Genomic DNA, 22,309 nt, shown 5'->3' with positions numbered 1-22,309 from the left:
TTGGTGGATTTGTGCTATAAGACTGTCAGAGTGAAGACCTGTTGTTTATAATACAAATCATAACACATACTATAGTTGGTAAGACGCGTTAACTCCAGAGTTTCGAAACATCTCAGAAACCTTCACGAAAAAGACGGTCTTACACAGCTTTTCCATCCTCCCAACGACTTGCTCCGTATTTGGAGTGGCACGGCTAAGACTGCCGCGCTGTCGCTGCAATGAAATCTGTTCAGCCATGGATCTCACAACTGGATGTCGTTACAAAGCTAGAATAATGCAGAATTATTCATGTAAGAGTAAGTACAACATGTTAACAGGAAGAGTTAGTACTATAACACAGTGGTTTTCAGCTGGTGTGTCACTTAATTAAGCCAAAACTTTCAATGAACAATAACTGAGATCTGAATATTGTCACTCAATGTAGAAATTAAAAAATACAAATATGTATATATTTTTCGGAATGCTTTTCCCCCCTTTTTTATAAAAAAAAATAATAATAATACGAATAATAGTTTTAACTCACCCTATTTTTAACAGTTGTTCTGTATACCATCAGTTCATTGAATATCACAGCTATAGTCGTTTATATTGTTCGATACATTATTATAAATCACAGCTAAGGTCGTTTATATTGTTCGATACATTATTATAAATCACAGCTATAGTCGTTTATATTGTTCGATACATTATTATAAATCACAGCTATAGTCGTTTATATTGTTCGATACATTATTATAAGTCACAGCTATAGTCGTTTATATTGTTCGATACATTATTATAAGTCACAGCTATAGTCGTTTATATTGTTCGATACATTATTATAAATCACAGCTACAGTCGTTTATATTGTTCGATACATTATTATAAATCACAGCTATAGTCGTTTATATTGTTCGATACATTATTATAAATCACAGCTATAGTCGTTTATATTGCTCGATACATTATTATAAATCACAGCTATAGTCGTTTATATTCTTCGATAAATTATTATAAATCACAGCTATAGTCGTTTATATTGTTCGATACATTATTATAAATCACAACTACAGTCGTTTATATTGTTCGATACATTATTATAAATCACAGCTATAGTCGTTTATATTGTTCGATACATTATTATAAATCACAGCTACAGTCGTTTATATTGCTCGATACATTATTATAAATCACAGCTATAGTCGTTCATATTGTTCGATACATTACTATATAGTAAGTAATAATAGTAATATATTGAAAAATTTAATTTACATAATCAAAAATAAAATATAAGCAAATAATAGAATAATTTTAACTAACGGTTTCTTAAGTAGCAGCGGTTTAAAAGTGGGAAATTTATGAAGAAGGCGCAAGAAATAATAAGTTATTTGATATGGCATTACAGGGTTTTGTTTTGGATACAAATCTAGTGTTCATTTTCCAATTAACCCTGCGGCTTTAAAATGTCCTTAATTAATTAAAATGCTTTATATTAACCTCTGCGATAACTTATATCTCATGTTTGTGACATTTAAGCCTAAACTTGTCTTATCTGAAGTAAATTAGGATTATTCTGTGACCTACTCCCCCCCCCCCTAATATTGTAGCCGAACTGTGTCAGTTCACATGCATGCTTCCAGTTTGGAGTGAATCAACGCTAAGCTTTTCCAGGGAAGCTAATTAGTCGTTCGATCGTATAATTATGGAATTAAATTTTTTTAAGCGTAGAAGATACGTGGTTACGTTCCGCCATACTCTTTGAGAATATAGATGCTTTAATCATTGCACGAATATGCTCGGATTCTGCCTAAGTAATTACGATAATTACATATACAAATTTTTAAATTATGCAGAATAACAAACACAGTGTGAGCCAGCTCATCTTGGCAAGGTATACGGATAAGAATTACACAAAAATTTATCATTAGAATGTTTAAACTGGACGACCTTTCAAGATTTAAAATGTATATCAGGAGTATCGAAAAGATAAGGTCGTATCAAGATCTGTATATCGGTCATCAGTTGATTTGTATTGTATAGGCATCACTTGAAACAATAATAAATAAAATACTTATAGACTCTAATAACATAGCTTTGTTTATAGCAAGCAATACATATTGGTTTCAGCACTCTTTTTAATCCATGTTTAGCCTAAAGTAGTAGCTGACAAATTGAATAATCTCTTTCTTTAACAGGTGGCATTGGTCATAGCAATAATATGAAATCTTTTATCAAATAAGTCTGAGCAATAAGAAATTAAGAAGGTTTGCCACTAACAATAATATAAACACGTGAATAATCTACTGAATTTTTGTTTTTTTTAAAGCAGTGAATAAAATCGAAATACATAGTCTCATTGCACTAAACTCAACAAAAGTATTTTCACAAATTTTCTCTGTTCTGTAGATAGACTCATGAAGGGTTTCTTGTTATCATCAAGGTCTTTCTTTCACTTTCGTAGGTCACGGAGGAGTTAACCAGTTAGGCGGAATGTTTGTGAATGGGCGCCCTCTACCGGACATGGTACGACAGAGAATTGTCGAAATGGCTCACCAGGGTATCAGACCTTGCGATATCAGCAGACAACTGAGAGTATCACATGGTTGTGTATCCAAAATCTTAGGAAGGTAGGATATAATGTACCCTTTTTATTTACTTGTTGACAACAATTAGGTAACTAACAGTGACTAGGTAATTCTTTACCTTCACAAAATGTAAGTCAAACGAATAATGTATTAACTTGTCTTTCAAAATGTTAGAGTAATACATGTAAATGGTAAATATTTACTGGCTGAATGTTACGAATCTGGGATGTTTCTATAAAAACCAAATTAAATATAATTGGGACCAACTGTTGCCATCTCTAAGATCTACTATTATGTGTAATCGCAGATGTAAAATGTGACAACATATAATTACGTAACAGATTAAATGCATTGTGGGAGATTTGGAGAGTCGGTTATAAAGTACTATTTTCGACCAAAATGCCGCCACAATAGATCACTAATGACATAAGAGGCTTGTATTGGAACCTTAGAATGGTTGCAGTCATTATCTTGTCTCTGCTCTAATAAGAAAGGATTGGATATTTTTCCAAACTTGCAGTAAGTCGTTAATATGCTTGGTTAACCTTCGACTAAGAAAACGTCATCATTCCATCTCCTTCAAAGTGACGATTCTCATGTTCAAAAAGATAGGTTAAAAATGTTTATTGAAAACAGTAACGTACGTCCGTGATATTTTTACTTAACACCTTTACTAGTAAACAAATCTCCAAAGGGTTTGGTGTTTTCACAACTGAGAATAAAGTGTTACCACTACAGTAATTTTTGATTTATTTACGTTGTGATCAGTTGCAACGATCTGCTCAACACCATCCTCAAGTTCAATATTATCACGTGACCCACTAAATGTCGAGCTTAAGCATGCCCAGAGTGAATAATCATTATAATCAGCCTAAAGCTAAGAGATAAAAATGTTGTAAACAGTAATGATTGAACAACAGCTGACAACGTTGAATTGTTAACTATATAACACTTGTATATAACATCTTTTATTACTTTTTTTAAAAGTAGGCGTGGCGTGGCCTAATGATATGCATGCTTTAATATGGTTCACAAAATCCAAGATTCGAACTGTAAGGTCGCTTAACACGCTCCACATTTTCACTTATAGGTGCGTTATTTAGTTTAAAAACTGGACAAAATCATTTTGGCGGTTGGTACTGCTGGTTGGCTGCCCTCCCTCTATCTAGTAGCTCAAAATTAGGGACAACTAGATTTAAACCCTACAAGTTTCTAAATTGACCGTTTAAACCACGCGTGTGTGTAAATGACGGAATTTAAATATAATTATTAGACGTGTCTTGCCTACGTTAATGCTGAAACAGCATTAAACCTAAGTTAATACAATAAAGTTTTTCAAATACATTAAAACAGCACTTGTGCAATATATATATATACACAATTAAAAGGAGCACAGCTTCAAGACAATTGCACAATAAATAATTTATCAAAAACAGGGACCAGCCCCAAAAAGACTGTACATCTTTCGATGTTCTTACCCCCACAGACCCCAGTGGCACAGCGGTATGACTGCGGACTTACAACGCTAGAAACTGGGTTTCGATACCCGTGGTGGGCAGAGCGCAGATAGCCGTTTGTGTTGCTTTGTGCTTAACTTCAAACAAGCAAATCTTACGCCACCATCTTCAGAACACCGAAACCTAAAGATAATTTTTAGGGTTGGTCCGTGTTCTTAATAAATTATTTATTGTGCAATTATTTTAATTGCATATACACTTTTTTTTTCTTAAATACACACATTTATAACATGCATTGTCCATGACTCATTGAATAATTATACGCAATTTATTTACCTTGCAATTCTTATAAACAGTATAACTGATCCAGGAACCACGCGTAATTGTCCGTCATCAAGTTCTATTGCGTTATTCCGACACTTTGAATAACGCACAAGAATACAGAATATGTGACGTGTTTCTGAAACAAGGAAAATACGGTTTTACAAAACTACGTGAAAGTGTTAGTCATGGAACAAGTAGTCCCTTAATAAATGGAAAAGTCTCATACAACTAGCCAATTTACAATGTTCATAATGTTTATCCTGGTTTTATTCACAGAAATAGTTTCATCATAACATTTTCATTCACTGCTTGTAGTAAAAGGAACAGCTTGTACTGATCGTGTTAGATAAACAAAGTATGTGTATGTTATCCGTACGAAAGCTACCCTATTCATTGCATAAATTTCAATAAATGTTTCACCCAAATTCCCATGCAGACTACAGAATATTTTATCTATATGCTTAGTTACACATTGGAGCAAAAACCATCCATATAATCTAGTTTATTTTTTTTTACTTACAGAATCCTCAGTCCATACCTCATTATAAAATGTTTGCTAAAGCTTTGTGATATGTCGCACAATAAATACGTGGAAACATTTCTCGTACACGTTATTTGGTTACTTATAGTAAAAAAGAAATTTCAATATTGTTTTATTTTCAAGTATTTACGGATTTAACATTTGAATTCAATAAAATGTTATATACTGATTTACATATATATATATATACTGTACATATATATTTCAACGAACTGTTTAACAATATATAACTGCCTTATCATGCATTAAAACAGCTATATAAAAACTGGAGATGGGCTCCATGCTTAACGAGGGTAGTGTTCTGCTCTATCAACATCACGTAAGTGTGGTCTACGAAACATGAATTTATCCAGTTGCGCATAAAATATAAAAAAGATAACTGATTCAGTCTGGAAAATAGCAAACTATTCCTATAAAAGTATACGAAAGGTTGATCACACTTTACAAGAAACAGTTGCATATCTTTGTGTGTAGGCATAGGCTGCATATGCAAACCGTGGCACCACAGGCGACATTCTTAATTCCTGTATATTTGGTTCGCGAATTCCCGACCATTTGGTAAAGCAATGCCGCCACGAGTATTCTAATGACTGGAGAAATGCGTCACAGCCTTTTCTGAGGGAGGATATTCAATGACAACTATCTATAACATATAGTGAATCAGAACCATCTAAACAATATCCTATGATACATAAGATTACCATTACGATTGTCAAAGTTCGCAGACTGGTAGTCCAGGAAATCCCCTTTCTCACACAGAAAATGATTCTAATAGTTTTACGTATTAAAATCAAATGTGCACAAGATGATTCACAAATAAATGTCTTCCATTTGAAAAGAAACATAAACCAAGAGTGGACAAGTTTCTTCCCCCCCCCCCCAAAAAAAAAGAGAAAAACAAAACTGCGGAAGATTTTTTGGAAAAAAAATAGACTTGCACATGAGAGATGGAAGGTTTTTGGAACATTGGACGAGGCCTACGTGTGCTAGAAAGATTGCAAGAAGAAAGTGGCGGTTTTCTAGTAACCTCGAGGTTGTAAGAACTTCCCAACAGGATACAAAGAGTGTATTAAAAGTTTTTTGTCGATCTTAATGGTTGTCGCAAGTTGCTCATGTAATGAGAACTTAAACTTCGCAAAGTTCACAGTATACCAAAGATGAGTACTAATTACTAAGTTGACACTAATTATGTCTCTCTGTCTTGTGCCTTGTCTATGAGCAGATGTTGGCCATCATGATTCTTCATCTTCCTTTGTCTCGAGCTAACTGGATGATGTCATTGTCTTTTAGTGCTGGGCTATCAATCTACTTCCGCAGCCTAATAATTTACTTTGGACACAATTATACAAAATGAAATTCCTTCACTTTATGACCAGGATGCAAAGAAAGCATGATTACCTCAGGGTAAAGCGACGAATCACACGTCAAAATACACAACGGCGCCTCTTTGAATCATGTGAAATGAATCCGGTGTTGATGCTACTCCATTCTCCGGCATACCCGCGAAGTCATCTAATTACGCACCCATCAACAATGTCTCTATGAAACATGGAAAATCAAACCAGTGTTGATGTTATTACATTCTCAAACATACCCGTGAAGTATCCTAACTGCACACTCGTCGATTGCTGTACATTTGGTTTGCTTAAAGGAGGCATTAAAAGCTGATTTCCATGTGCAGTAAATAATCCGTGGAAAGTTTACTATGATACTGGATCTATGATTGACTTCACCATCCTTCTTAGAAGCTTGTCACAATGGAATATGCGGTGTCAGGCAATACTGCATTATCAAGGCCGTCAGACTGAGAGGGATCAGTGATGGTCGCATAATCAATGCCGTCAGACAGAGGGGGATCAATGATGGTTGCGTAATCAAGGCTGTCAGACTGAGAGGGATCAATGATGAAGGAAATGATTTCAAGGTCATCGCGGGACTTAAAACACCGTTCTTATAAAATACGATTAACGTTTTTATAGCAGTAACAAATGACTCATTTCAAATTAAGTTCGTCAACTGAATGTCATGATAACAGACACATTTCGATAATATTTTAATGCAGAAAGTGCGAAAGACTTGATATTAGAAAGAAGAAGAAATGCAGTTACTGTTTAGAGTAAGTTTTGTCGTTTTGCTCCTGACTTAGGACATTGTAATTTTTGAGTTTAGTTCGAAAACCGAGTTGTTTTTTGAAATGATGTATAACTGGAAGCTGGATAAAAACTTTTTCTTACATATAATCACCTTCTTCCTTCGTGCATAATGACGCTGAAAAAAACTTTTTTTAATACAAAAACGGCTACGCACGTGCAATATGTGTGTGGGAACAGTTGGCACCAGTTTTATACATCTCTAATGTTGCAGCTGTCGGGAGATGCTTAGTCAGCTGAAGAGGTAAGGGTGAAAATGTAGGTTTGTACTTACCAAAATTTGATGTTTCCGAGATAAACGATCAGCTTGGTCTGACACGTGTATTCGATTCTTTATACTCCCGACGTATATATGTTAGGTTAATTCCGTTTGTTTTATTAAGCATAGAAAACCAAGTGAATGTTGTTAACATAAAGTTACTTAACGGAGAAAATACCGAAAATACTTTGAAATTTTTGTCTATGAAAAATACCAGTGAGATCTGCTCCAGGCATGCAAGTATTAAATTAATTCAATATTTCATGAAGCACCTAAAATTAATAAACTATGTCCTAAGATTAATAAACTATGTCCTAAGATTAATAAACTATGTTCTAAAATTAATAAACGATGTCCTAAGATTAATAAACTATGTCCTAAGGTTAGGAATACCGAGATAACTTGAAACTTTCTGCTCTAAAGTCTAGAATCAAAATGTGACCAAATGCGTCTTCAACAACTATATATTGAAGTATATATTAAATAAAGCTGAAATGCACATTTTAGTTATACAATAAAACTTCTTCCAAATTTAAAGCGTTTAAGCCTCTAACATCCAGAGTCCCTTAATTTCAGTTTGTAAGAAACTACTTCGATAAAACATTAGTGCAGACTTATTAACAATGATACTCTATTAAAGTTTGTATATATATATATATATTTAGGTTCTATGAAACAGGATCCATTAAACCTGGCGTTATTGGCGGTAGTAAGCCTAAAGTAGCAACTCCAAGGGTGGTAGAAGCCATTTCTATGTACAAAAAACAGAATCCTACAATGTTTGCTTGGGAGATCAGAGACAGACTTTTAGTGGATGGAGTTTGTGATCAAGAAAGCATCCCCAGCGTCAGCTCTATCAACAGGTAAGTAGTTGAAATCATCAGGGAGACAAGTGCGTAATAAATACTGAAATGAGATTGTTTGTTTACTTTGTTTTAGAGCAAAGCCACATTAGGCTATCTGCTGTGGCCTTCGCGGGGAATAGAACCCCAGATTTTAACGTTGTAAATCCGTAGACTTAACGCCGTCCCACCGGAAAACTCGAAATGAGAAACATGTCTCGTGGTGTTCGTTGCTAATAATATAAATTTTCTTCTCTGGTGTTGCCTTCAATTCATTGATGCAAAAGGATAATGAATTGAATATCAATTTCTACCCGTGATTATTCTAAAAATCATCGGGAATGTATTTAAAAGATCCCTCTTTAAGACTTATTCATAGGTTAATAATGCTTGGAGACGGCTTGAATTGGTAATGAAGAAAACTTTAATATAAGTAAATGTACAACAAATGTACAGCAAATGTACAACGTTTTGACAAGGTTTTGTCATCATCAGATTTCTAAATCCAATTGAAGTGTACTTACATTTAAATGATTTCATTTCATTTTCATTTGTATTTGAAAGAGAAATAAAACGACTGATTTTTCTTCTCATTTGAATATAAAACAATCTTGTAAAACAAGGAAATCACAAACAAAATGTATCAAGTATATTGGTATAAGTATATCCACTTATGGACTCAGTTAATAAGTAAGCAAATAGTCATTTTCTAATTAAACTATATATATATTTGAAAGGAATATATCACTTGGTCTAAAGTCAAATACGAGTAGAACTAAATGAAAAGCTTTGTGAACGTTAAAGATAAAAAATATACATGTTTTAAGCTGCATGATGATAGAAACATTCAAAACTCCACTGGGAGAAGAAGAAAACGACGAAGCGCCACCACTGAAATTGACAAATGAGAGAGTTCATCCGAAACGTGATGATGCCGACAGTGGTAAATATTTTGTTTGTTGAATAGATTCCAAGTTGTTCTTCTGTCTACCTTGCTACAGGTGCACTGAGAGTAGAAGAAGACGCTTGGCTTTGGAGCTGTGTAGCTGTCTGATGTGAGTGACAACTCGCTGTCGTATTACAAGCTAGATAATCACACAGAAACGTCGCTAACGAACGCCCAATATAGCTCTTGTAGTACGTCTTGTAACTGTTTTCTTTGTACTTTAACTCTTTCCCTATAACAATAGGAAAACTTAACTGGCCCTACTAAAGCGTTGAACAACCAGCCCATATCAATGGGGTGTTTTTGTTGTTTTTCGAGTCGTTTCAGAGCTGTACTAGAATATGCGAAAAATATGAAATACAAAAATATGACCCCTTTCGCAAAATGAATCAACTACTCGTGTTAAACTCATGAATCTCGAAAACAAATCAAGAAAACAGTTCTGCGAGTACTATGGTAACCAGGTAGTTTGAGTTGTTAAATCTATCAGATGAGGCTATCCATTTAGCTTGCCTGTTTGCGAGAGGTTTCGCATTCGATCTTGGAACATACAACAAGTTAGTTTACCACACATTTAGCTTGCCTGTTTGCGAGAGGTTTCGCATTCGATCTTGGAACATACAACAAGTTAGTTTACCACACATTTAGCTTGCCTGTTTGCGAGAGGTTTCGCATTCGATCTTGGAACATACAACAAGTTAGTTTACCACACATTTAGCTTGCCTGTTTGCGAGAGGTTTCGCATTCGATCTTGGAACATACAACAGGTTAGTTTACCACAGAATTACCTAATGTATTATATGATTGAACGTTGTGTTTGCATATCACATGCATAAACGATGGAATTCAAATCCTAGACACTATGTATATGAATACACACGCGTACGTGCCTAGTCAACAATAAATGTTGTAAGATAAGGCGAACGGAGTACGTATAGTTTGGTACCAACAACCACACATTCTGTACTGTTAACGATACATGTTTGGAAGTTAGAACGTTAAGAGAGATATTTTTTAACGTAAGAAGACCTGTGACATACAAATGCTCCGCCTGATGTTAGTTTATTAAACTAATTTTGTAGTATACTCTCTCAAAGAACATCGACCCTGTCTTTTTATCCTGTATATGGGCAAGACGTGGCCTAACGGTTAGCATGCCTGAACTGTTGATCCGCAGAACAGTGGGTGCTGTTGACTAGTTGGATTCCCACTAGTCTGTCAGTTCAAAGTTAATATGTGCAGATAGTTCTTGTATAGCTTTATGGGAAAATTCTATTTACATATATATGTATATACAAATAACTAAATAGCCTAGTAATCTTTAATAGATTTAAGAAATCTAGTATTTTTTTTTCAATTACATAGTTTTATAAACCGCCACACAAAGTATTAATATAATTAAACTATCTCTGGAAGCACAAGAGGAACGTGCCTGACGATCTCCAGTCTTGTCTGACTGTCTGTTAGATCAGCGTTTAAGGAAGCCTAGCGATTACAAAGAAGAATAACTTTGGATTTTATATAAAATTAAAAGACAAATCATTATTCTATATAACAATGTTACTAATTACAACAAAACTAATTCATGATACATACCTTAGAAGAATGTTCATATGTAAAAAACGCGAAACGAAACTCATCTGTTTGGTGGTCATTAAGTCAAATTATAATCAAGAAATATTTTATACCGTGTACTTTGCAAAGCGGCAGAACTAAGCAAAAGTCATCAGTAAAAGTATTTATTTGATAATTACAAGAATTAGTTATTACTATGATGAAAATTAATACGTCTAAATTAATTCCTATTTCTTGGTTTTGATGTTTTGTCTATACTACATTATTCAATCTTTGAAGTTCAGTCCCCTTTTACCCATAAAAGTTTGGGCATTCAGTATTATGCTACTTAAACAGTACATTAAAAGAGGAGAGCTATTGTAGTAATATGTAAACTCTGGCAATGTTGAATTGATTGCTAAGCATTAAATGTACACTTCGTATTATAAGTCATAGTCGAGACGTAATGCTAAACTGTGAATGGCTTTGAGAATTCCAATAGCGATCGTAGCAGTAATATGAAGCCAATCACAGTCAACCCACAGTTTTAATAGGTATATCACATTGTTCACGATAATGCTTGTTATCCTCTATTGATAGTATACAACCACAAACAATTCATAGTTCTGGAATAGCATTATTTACAGTTATAGCCAATCACATTTGATTTCGGTATCACACTGTTCACAATAATATTTCTTACTCTCTCATGATAGTAGCCAATCACAGTTAGTTTCGGTATCACATTGTTCACAGTAATGTTTGTTACTCTCTCATGATAGTAGCCAATCACAGTTAGTTTCGGTATCACATTGTTCACAGTAACGTTTGTTACTCTCTCATATGTTTTAATAATTTTTTTTTCTTATTTTTTTGCAGGATCGTACGTAACAAGGCTACTGAGAAAGCTAAACATTATACTTTGCCTCAACAAGAAAACAGTGTAAGCCTGGAAAGTCAGAGTACATCCAACACCACGTCGGTGATCACTCAAGCTGCTACTCCGTCTCAAGAACAGCGACAGTCCTATTCTATCAACGGTATTCTGGGAATAGCGAGTGCGGCTGCAAATGGCAACAAGAGAAAACGCGATGAAATTCATGAAGGTGTGTGTGTATAATTAAATCAATGAACTTCTTTGGAACCTCTGTGTTTTATATATTATTTTCCCCATGTTTTTTGTAGATTGGAAAAGCTCATCTCAGCTCGGAAACGTTTTGTTACGTCACATCATTTAACGGATGTGTAAGATGAGTTTTCATAGTTGTATACTATACTCATCAGTATTATATGTTCCCAAGAAAATTACAAGTAAACGCCTGAAAAAATCCTTCAAAGATAACTTCGGCAAAGTTAACATTCAGCCGTGGTACTTACAAACAACCACCGGCACAAAGTTAACATTCAGCCGTGGTACTTACAAACAACCACCGGTAAAGTTAACATTCAGCCGTGGTACTTACAAACAACCACCGGCAAAGTTAACATTCAGCCGTGGTACTTACAAACAACCAGTGGTAAAGTTAACATTCAGCCGTGGTACTTACAAACAACCAGTGGTAAAGTTAACATTCAACCGTGATACATATTATCTTTACCTGTAGAGAATATTTATTTCACTATTTTCTTCTATTTATTTTTATTAAGATGTTTTCAAAGCCCGTGGGCACCGTGCCCATTGTCTTTAAAACAACGTATGCACTTTTTTTTTTAAAAACTATATGTTCATCACAACACCTGTTCAGGCAATTCTCTACATATACAAGTCGTTAAAAAAATAAAATAAGAAAGTTCGCTATTTTCTGGTTTTACTATTGCCGGTCTAATACTAAAGCTGATTTTAAGATAACAAGTCTAACACTAAAGCTGGTTTATGAATTATCAGTCTGAGTCTGATGTTAGTTTTAAGATAACTAGTCTGATACTAAAGCTTGTTTTGAAGATAATCAGTTTGGATCTAATGTTGGTTTTAAAATAACCAGTCTGCTGTTAAAACTGTTATTAGAGATACCAGTGTAAGACTAAAGATGGTTTTAAGATAACCAGTCAGAGTCTAAAGTTATTTTACGTTTTTATTTGGAAAGGTATATCACTATTATTGAATTCGTGGCCAAAAATAAAATCCATTGACATTTAAGGTAAAATCCTTTTACGTTTTGTGAAAATTGAGCGATATTATAAATTACAATAAAATTACAAATTGTGGTTCAGAATTTCCAAACAGTTGAAAACGGGCTTCTTTTATTTGTTCGTTGAATGTGACCAGAGGGCAGAAAGTAAAACGGGAAAAATAAATAATAATCTTGGAGAACATAAAAATAATTATTTTTTGTGTTCTACAAATTTCAGTAGGGTTGTATCTTTAATCTCTTAGAAGTGGGGATTTTTCACGAAGAGCCCCAAAACACATTCTTATTGTAAAATTCGTGAGACACACACTCCGAAAAGCTGAAGGATTAAGAATCACAGCTTCAATCTTAAATTACTATCAAAAATGTCTTTCAAAAACTTTATTAATGATCCTCTTTCGCGTCCTTTCAAATTAAAGCTAAAAGTTTCGCGTAATAACTACTGTTGATCTTGCGCTTTTGGTTTAATTTGTCTATTTGAAATAAACAAATAAGAACAAGTGCATTAAAAACTGGCAGCTTGTCAAAGAAAATAAGCCTTTAAGTGAAGGCAATAAATGGGTTTGATTCTTATTCTAACAACAATGCAAAAATCAAAAATGTTTCTTTTCCTCTAGCGCTCCAGTAACACTATATTGCATTCACAACAACATGGTAAATGTTATATTCCACTAACATTTAATGTAGAATATAATATCTTCCGAATCATGAAGTTTAAGGTTCTCTGATTTTTCCCTTCTTTAATATATTTTATTTATATGATGTTCATATAGACTCTGTAATAATTCACTAAAGTTGTTTTTAATGTTTTTCAATTTTTCGTTCCCGTGATATTTGATTATAATCTAGTCCCAATGCTTAATTTCTGTTATAATTCTCGGATCTGTTTTGGATTTTATTTATTTTAATGCTGGAAAACTATGTTTGTTTCAAGAATGCTTCGGTTGTATTTAAATATGCTATTTGGTTTCTAGAAAGTACGAACTGTAGACTACGCTTGTAGTTTATAATTATTGGACGAAGCCTAAGGAAGTCGCTTGTCAGTGTCGAGGAGAAACGGGCAACAATTACTATATATATATATATATATGTAGCTTCAGACCAAATACAAGTCCCACGGTAACGATTATTATTCAGTTAAAGCGATTGGGTGGTTTTTTTTTCACTTGCCACGTGCGCGGCATGCTACTGATTTAAACTCTGCCTTGAACAAACTTGTCAAATGAGTGCTAACGCTATTCGACAGCAGTGAAAATCCTCGTGATTGATCTCACCGAATTACGCAAGGTTTTATTAAATACTCTGGAGTATGTTTGGTTAATTTTAATCACCAATTGATTTGATGTTTATCATTATGTAACCGAAAAAAAAAACATGTTGAAGAAAGTAATTTATAATGTACTTTTCTGTCGAATGATACAATTGCTTTCATAATTTTGAACTGTATCTCAAATGCTAAGCGTATTCTGTCCCTCTCTAGACGAAGTGTGTATCCGTACATGAGCATCCGCAGGATAGTATAAAGGGGGGGGGGGCATTTGCCCCCCTGATATTTCAAAATAAAATGTATTTGAATGATTTATTTAAGATAATACTATTTATATATAAGTGACGAAATTATATTTATATAAATAAGCCATAATTAGCCAGAGTATTGCATTTAAACTTAGATAAAATGGCCTGCGCTCTGCGATGGCTCCCCTTCTGCAATAAATTCTGCGAACGCTCACGTAATCACTCTAAATAACATATTTAACTTCAGAAGACGTTTAATTCTCTTTAGATTAATTCACTCTTATTGATATAAGGTCTGTTAATGATATGAGGTCTTAATTTTATATATATGTTAAAAAGTCCTAAAAGTTATAACTGAATTACAAATAGTTAAAAGTTTAGATTTCAGCGATACTTGATTCAAGATACAATCAGTCGTTAATTTCATTAGCGTTAATGTAATAATACATGCAAAATCTATACGAAATTTGGTTTCTGACTGATTCACAATTTACTATCTATTGCACGTTAATAAGGTGATCTGGTCTTTGTAAGTTATTTAGTACCCGACTGCATCACAGCTCAAGTTCTGCGATACATTAACAACATGTTCCAATCTCTATGAATCATTTTGTTTCTTAATGCTTTATTAAAAATAATTTACTATGACCAAAACTTATTATCGTTAAGCCTTGCTAACTGCGTAACACTATCTCATGTTTTAGAAATGTTAGTAAACGGGGGATTAAATGTATATTTTTTCTGTACGGTGTTTAATTCATGATAGTTGTACAATTTGTTGTTGTTTTCATAGTTGATAATGACCACATAATACAAGAAGAGGAGTATAAGAGACAACGAAGCCAGTACAACGGAGATCAACTCTACAGCAATGTAAGGGCACATACTTCGAAATACATCTCAAATCAGAACAGTTATCTTATCTATGTAATAATGTTTTACCTGTTATTTGTCATTAGATGTTTGGAAAATATGATGCTTATTTGGCACGTGATCGTAAGTGCTTTATTTTCAAATGCATTGAACAGAAAAAGATATTTTGTACAGGTCCTTTAGTGAGTAGATTAAGCCTTTTCTGTAAATAATGATTTAGAAGTGGAATACATTACGATATTTAAGGTTTCTATCTCGAGTTAAATATCTACACACAAAATAGTCATTAGTAAACCTGGACAATAACTTTGTATTTACATTGTAGATCTGTTCTTCATATTTAGCGCTCGAAAGTTATCATAGCTTATATAACATAATTTTCAACTTATACACGATTTTCTCATTTTTGATGTTGGACTGGTTAAAACAGAAAATGAGGTTATATTATTTTGATTATATATTTTGCTTTAATAAAAAAAAATATATTGTTTTGTCCTACATATTAACTAGGCATAAAAAATTCTCCACTTAAAACCGCAAACTTCTAAACTTTAATTACAGTCACAAAGAGTTTGGGCAGTTAGGTTTTAAATATTTTGCTTCTAATGATCTGCTTTGAATATAACCTACTCCAGGATACTTCTCTTCTGTCCTATCAGATGTGGCCAAAGTGGTGTAGGCCGGATGATCTAAAAGGTATTGTCGCCGACTTGCCTACGGATATCCCCAACGGATCTCCATATTCCCTGCAACAATTTCCATCTTCCCCTGAGCAAGCCTTTCCGCCCCTAGTTTCATCACCAGAGAATGATCATTTAAAGCCCGAGGGTCTACATCTATATGATGGTACCATGAATTCCGCACATTCCCAGGTTCAGTCAACGGCAATTTACTCGCCGCCTCTAGGTAATTGTCATATTTCCATTCTGCTTACTTTTGAATGAATTTCAATCAGTAATTACACAAAATTATCATGAATTATATTTTTATAAGGTCTTGATTATTCAAGCTAGGTGATATATTAGATGAGTCAGAATGAGTGAAATTCAGAAACCCTGCACGTGGTGATATTTCTCCATTTCTCCTCCTCAAGATTAACCTGATGACGTTGTTCGTTGCGGCTTTTTTTTTACGCTTTTCTTCTGAATGTTATGTGGCAAGCAAGCATGGCTTGGCTAAATCAGTAGAGCCTTTCAACACCGATCGTTAAACTTGAAGTTTTTATTTCAATTGCTTTTCATTATAATCTTTTAAGTTTCAGCACGTAATGGTTTGTTTTTAATTTTTTTTCGAAAAAAACCTAAACTGTATACTTGAATGTGCATTATTTTACTCATACTTGTATTCATTTAATAGCGTGATTCAAAACACGATGTTTTTGGAGATTTAGATACCTTATCTTTCATTAACTCTAATCAATTGAAAAAGGCCCGTAACCATAAATGCATTAAAAATTGCACGTTCAAGCCATTTAATAAATATATATCGATAGCATGGCATCGATTATTTTGCTTCTAGATAGAAAGTTGTAAATTGTGTCAATACATTTTGTTCTCGATGCTGTACTGTTGTCAAACTGAATACGGTCACTGTGGTGTTCATCAACATACACGAAATTAAAACCGTCTAATTTCATTTTATTCTAATGATAATGAAACAATATTAATACGTTTAAAATTCGAGTACAGACAGACAGACATACTTCGAGAAAAAATTAGGATGTCATACAACTCTTGTTACACTTCACTGAAACCGAAGTGGATTATATCTTCAAAGTAGAGGAAAATATGCAGAAAATAAAAAATACTGGAACAAATGAGTAATGGAACACGATTTGAAAGAAAGTGCTGGAAATTGCAGTGTTTGTGACTGGTAGTTTCTATCCCTAATGACAGTGCGAGAAGATTCTTTGTGATCGTTGCTACTGGATAATCGGTTTCGCTGCTGGTATTGGTGGCGGGACCTGAAATCAGGTATTAAGTAAGAGAGAGAGAGAGTAGCAAAGTTGTTTTTTCAGCAACAGGTGGCGCCGGGTGATTAATACACTCCATTTGACACGGCCATTTAAAATGACAATCATTATCTTAAAATCCAAACATTTTTTTTAACTTTAACAACCTATATGGCGTTGATTTTTTATCGGAGTGTAAATAGTCGTCTATTACAGGAAGAATATTTAAGTTCTGAAACAATGTTCCCTTCTAAAAAAAGCTTTTATAAATTATGTTCAACTTAACATGTTCTAGAAATCCTTACAGGGACAGGTTTTTAGTAATCTACGCACGTATAAGGTTTCCTGAAATAGATTCGCATACAAGAAAGTTGTCATTAACATATTTCATCCCCCTTCATGCACCCCATGTAGCTATTTAAACTACCTTGTCCTATCGAAGAAACTAAACTATTTGTAAAACGCAAATATAAACTAAAATATTTGATATCTAAAAAGAAAACCTCTAATTAGTTTTCAGAGGGCGTAAAACATTTCAACTTTGAATATGCTCGATGCTTTATGTTTTCATCTTTTATCATTTTCGCAGAAAGTTACACAAGGGCTCTAACTAATAGTCCAGAAGGAAGGCAGATAGCCAACGACCCTCATTCTTAAAGCGCACACACGACACCAATAGGACGGGAACCATAAATTCTCGGAATCATAGTCTAGGCACGTTATTTTCTAGCCAAACCCGGCCCATGTCATTCTTTAGAAGTGAATAATTAGGACATAAAACAAATACACTTGTATGTATGAGAATCCATGATCAAAAACTCAAAATTTACTGATATCCGTGATATGTCAGGATCAGGAATACTTTTTGAATATAAATAATAGTTTTTCAAATATACACTCCATATATATGATATTTATTCATGCAGTAATATACGAAAAATACAACCATATATAATAATATTTTGTAAACAGCTTAAACCGATGAAAACATTCAACAAGAAAGATTGTAGTAGCAGAATTAAGAACTCAATCTACCATACCTTCTCGAAAAAGCTAGTTCTCAGTACTGTAAAATCACAAGTTCTTGGAAATAGTTGAATCTAAGATATTTTTCTGGAAATCATGTTTTGTTGAAAAAGACAGCTGTAAGAAAAAAAAAGTCTGAGTCATGCTATAGTTATTAAAGTTTTCTACATCATTTAACTCATATGGTAGTTTTTTTTTCGCCAAATTCTGATGACAAAAAAATTTTTTAAAAGGCTTAACTATTTTTTATTTAGGCCAACTCGTCTTGGTTGGACCTGTTTCATGCATCTCTTAATTCTTTCAGCCTTTATGAATATTGTATAGTTTTAAAAATCGTGAACAAATGCTAAATGCCTTAAAGCAGTATTGTGCAAATAATTTATATCCACATGGCTGTTCGTTTACGCCCGGCATGGCCAGGTGGTTAGGGCGCTCGACTCGCAATCTGTGGGTCGTGGGTTCGAATCCCCGTCACACCAAAAATGCTCGCCCCTTCAGCTGTGGGGGCGTTATAAAGTTCGGTCAATCCCACTATTCGTGGGTAAAAGAATAGCCCAAGAGTTGGCGGTGGGTGGTGATGACTAGCTGCCTTCCCTCTAGTCTTACACTGCTAAATTAGGGACGGCTAGCGCAGATAGCCCTCGTGTAGCTTTGCGCGAAATACATAACAAACAAACTGTTCTTTTAATCCGTTTAGTGTTGAATAGTATCAAACGTTCACAAAAATATATTAACAATTATTTTTCATGTAAACGTCATTTATTAGTACGAATGCTTCACACAAAAATATCCGATCTGCACCATGAACCAATTAGCTTTCAGTGTCTGCAGTTAAAATGAGTATTGTTTTAAATCCAACAACTACAATGACATTAGGACAGATTTTAACTCTGGTAACTTTAAAGCTCTGTTTTCTAACTTTTTCCTGCCCCATTTTTCGAACTGTACAAACGTTGAAGAGTAACTTACCGCTAAATACCCTTTCTGATATAAGTGAAAACTGAGAAAGATGAAAATATCTAACATAGAGATGGCAAATAACAAAGTGGATGATAAGACTTTTCAAAAACGGGTGTCATAACTCGAAACGGGTCATCAGAGGGCTATAACATTCTAGTGTCACAAAGAAGTCCCATCAGGAGGCGCTATAGTTGCCTTTGCATGTCAACGCCTATATAGAAACAACGTCAAATCACCAGGCTTTGCTCTGCTGTTACACATTATATACAAACAGCGTCAAACCACCAGGTTTCGCTCTGCTGTTACACATTATATACAAACAGCGTCAAACCACCAGGTTTCGCTCTGCTGTTAGACATTATATACAAACAGCGTCAAACCACCAGGTTTCGCTCTGCTGTTAGACATTATATACAAACAGCGTCAAATCACCAGGTTTCGCTCTGCTGTTACACATTATATACAAACAGCGTCAAACCACCAGGCTTCGCTCTGCTGTTAGTATACAAACAGTGTCAAACCACCAGGTTTCGCTCTGCTGTTAGACATTATATACAAACAGCGTCAAACCATCAGGTTTCACTCTGCTGTTAGACATTATATACAAACAGTGTCAAACCACCAGGCTTCGCTCTGCTGTTAGTATACAAACAGTGTCAAACCACGAGGCTTCGCTCTGCTGTTAAACATTATTTTGGGCAAGTGAAGTGCAAATACTGGACTTCGGACAGCATCTCTTATCTCTGTTATCACGTTCTCTCACTAATGAAAGCAATACTGGACACGATTGTTGGCCACATTAAACATTGTTAACATGGTGAATGTGTGATTTTCTCTACCATAACCCTCACTTCAGCATTGATACCATCTGTCCCATCGATTCATTAGTTCATATACTAAATACTCGAGTTTTTGTATTATGGAAGCAAGAATAGTCTAGTTAACTTCATAATAACCCTGAATATTGTCTTACCAAACGTGATGATTCTCAGTTTATTGCTGAACTTTCAGAATGAATAAAAATAAACAATCATGTTGGATATAGCTTGTTTTCCTTCATGCCGCAAGATTTTTATACTGGTTTTATATTTTGATATCTAACTTTTATACAGAGTTGCCCATTCGAATTTTCTTTATATTCCAGTTTCTTTTCTTAATTGATTGTGTTACGGTTGCCTTGGTAATTTTCCTGGAATCTCGCTGGTACACAGTGGTGTTGGAGTTGGTTATGTCTATTTTCAAAGCTCGTGGGTTAAGACGACAGAATATATGTTATCTTTACATGCAGAATGCCCTAGTTGAGATTCCAAGTGGAACATAAGAGCGTTGCTCGCCAACTTTTGGGTGTTTGAATAAACACTAAAAACATTTCTCCAAATATCATACTGTTGCACGTATTAAGAAGAACATATATGTAATTTGTATGGTTTCGATATATTGTTTGACTCAGTGCCGTACTATACCGTACATTCCGTGGTTACGCATCGCTTTGTCAGATCATTGTCTGAAAGCTTGTTTTTCGTTAAATTGGCCATGTGTTTTTTCATTGGACATCGTGTTAAGTTGCATTAGTTCAATGGCCTAGATCGTTTATGTATTCTCGTTATCAACAACAAAGAAACCTTCGTTTGCTGATTAGTTAATCATTCAGAATATCTTCACGTGCACTTACAATATTATTTAGGTTTCGAAATTGTTAAATAATACTTTCTTTGAAAGCAATCATTTTGGTTAGCGAACTCTGTGTGTGCAATACTTTGGAACAGAAAACATTCGAGATTTTTGTCTCAGCTTGTAAATTTACATTTTGTTAGGCTTAAATAATGTCATAGTAAGAAACTCAATCTAAAAATGGAAGTAGAAGATTTTCAAATGATAGTCTTAAAACTAAATAGTATGTTTACGAGGAGTTCAGAATGTGCATTTTTTTGAACCGTCGAAGTCTGTAAGAATGATTTTTAACATATTACATGTGTAGATTGAAGCGTTGAAGCTTCAACTGCGGCTCGTGCATCTAAGAAATGATGATTGTAGAAGCAAAACGAGGCTAAGTTCTGATTTATTATCAACCTCTTAAAAATGTCACAGCAATAAATGTCCAGAGCTTAAATATTGTTAACAAATACTTTGAACAAAAGTTGAAGTCGCTCACTCACGAGACTATCTGCTTTTATTGATGTATTTACAAACCTATGCGAGTTTTAAAAGCTTTTGTTTAAACAGTTTTTATTAAGGGCTACAATGGAAGTAATTGTTTGTTTGTGTTTGAATTTCGCGCAAAGCTACACGAGGGCTATCTGCGCTAGCCGTCCCTAATTTAGCAGTGTAAGTCTAGAGGGAAGGCAGCTAGTCATCACCACCCACTGCCAACTCTTGGGCTACTCTTTTTACCAACGAACAGTGGGATTGACCGTCACATTATAACGCCCCCACGGCTGAAAGGAGGAGCATGTTTGGTGGAACAGAGATTTGAACCCGCGACCCTCAGACTGCGAGTCGAACGCCCTAACCACCTGGTCATGCCTGGCATGGAAGTACTTCCTCTATCGTTTTATCAGTCTTCTTTTTTTTCAATTATTGGTATTATTCTATTTCGTTCATAATTATTTTTCGAGGTCGGGATTTCTTTGTCTGGTACCAAGTAATGTTACTGTTGCGTATACACTAGTTTCTTTCAAGCTTTACACAATAAAGGTTCGCTACGGGGTCTTCACAAACTCAAACGTTGGCTGCTGTTCTTCATTCATAGTACGATAATAATGCTGCTCTGAATCATCAGGAAGGGTCTCCTTGACCCCCTTGACTCCAAGCAGTTTTCAGAAGGTGAAGCCCCTGTCGTTACACCCTAGTAACATGTCAGATAATAGCACAACCCCATTCTCATATCAGCCAGGTGTGTGATTTAAATTTTGCTTAGAATTCTATTTTTTAGACTTTATATAATAGAAAAGTTTATAAATATAAAATGTGTTTATCTCACTGCCTTTCATTTTGATCCGAAATCTTCGTTTGAGACTGATTTTATTACCTGTCCAGTCGTTCAATATAATTTCCTCCAAAAACGGACTTTTCATTTCCTTCAATACCAATCCAGATTCTTAGACAGAAAGTAAATGTTCAAGAAAACATTGTCTTTGACATCAGCGAAATGAAGGAATATTTGATACAAGTAAAGAAAAACTTTTCAAAAAAGGAAGTAAATGTAGGGTTGGCTAATA

General features: G+C 34.4%; 1 protein-coding gene across 1 annotated transcript in view; it reads left to right on the top strand.

The window, feature by feature from the left end:
* The first annotated feature begins 235 nt into the window (after positions 1-235).
* The window catches only part of LOC106461677 (paired box protein Pax-2a-like), a 51,375-nt gene continuing 29,301 nt past the window's right edge, over positions 236-22,309 (top strand). Inside the window, exons 1-6 of the mRNA XM_022388694.1 lie at positions 236-296; positions 2,420-2,606; positions 7,961-8,158; positions 11,517-11,743; positions 15,075-15,154; positions 15,790-16,060. Coding sequence (XP_022244402.1) covers positions 236-296; positions 2,420-2,606; positions 7,961-8,158; positions 11,517-11,743; positions 15,075-15,154; positions 15,790-16,060 — 1,024 coding nt within the window. The remainder of the gene's footprint in view (positions 297-2,419; positions 2,607-7,960; positions 8,159-11,516; positions 11,744-15,074; positions 15,155-15,789; positions 16,061-22,309) is intronic.

This window comes from Limulus polyphemus, unplaced genomic scaffold (assembly GCF_000517525.1).
Source record: "Limulus polyphemus unplaced genomic scaffold, Limulus_polyphemus-2.1.2 Scaffold1009, whole genome shotgun sequence".
Lineage (NCBI taxonomy): Eukaryota > Metazoa > Arthropoda > Merostomata > Xiphosura > Limulidae > Limulus > Limulus polyphemus.
This window is presented reverse-complemented; position numbering and strand designations above follow the sequence as displayed.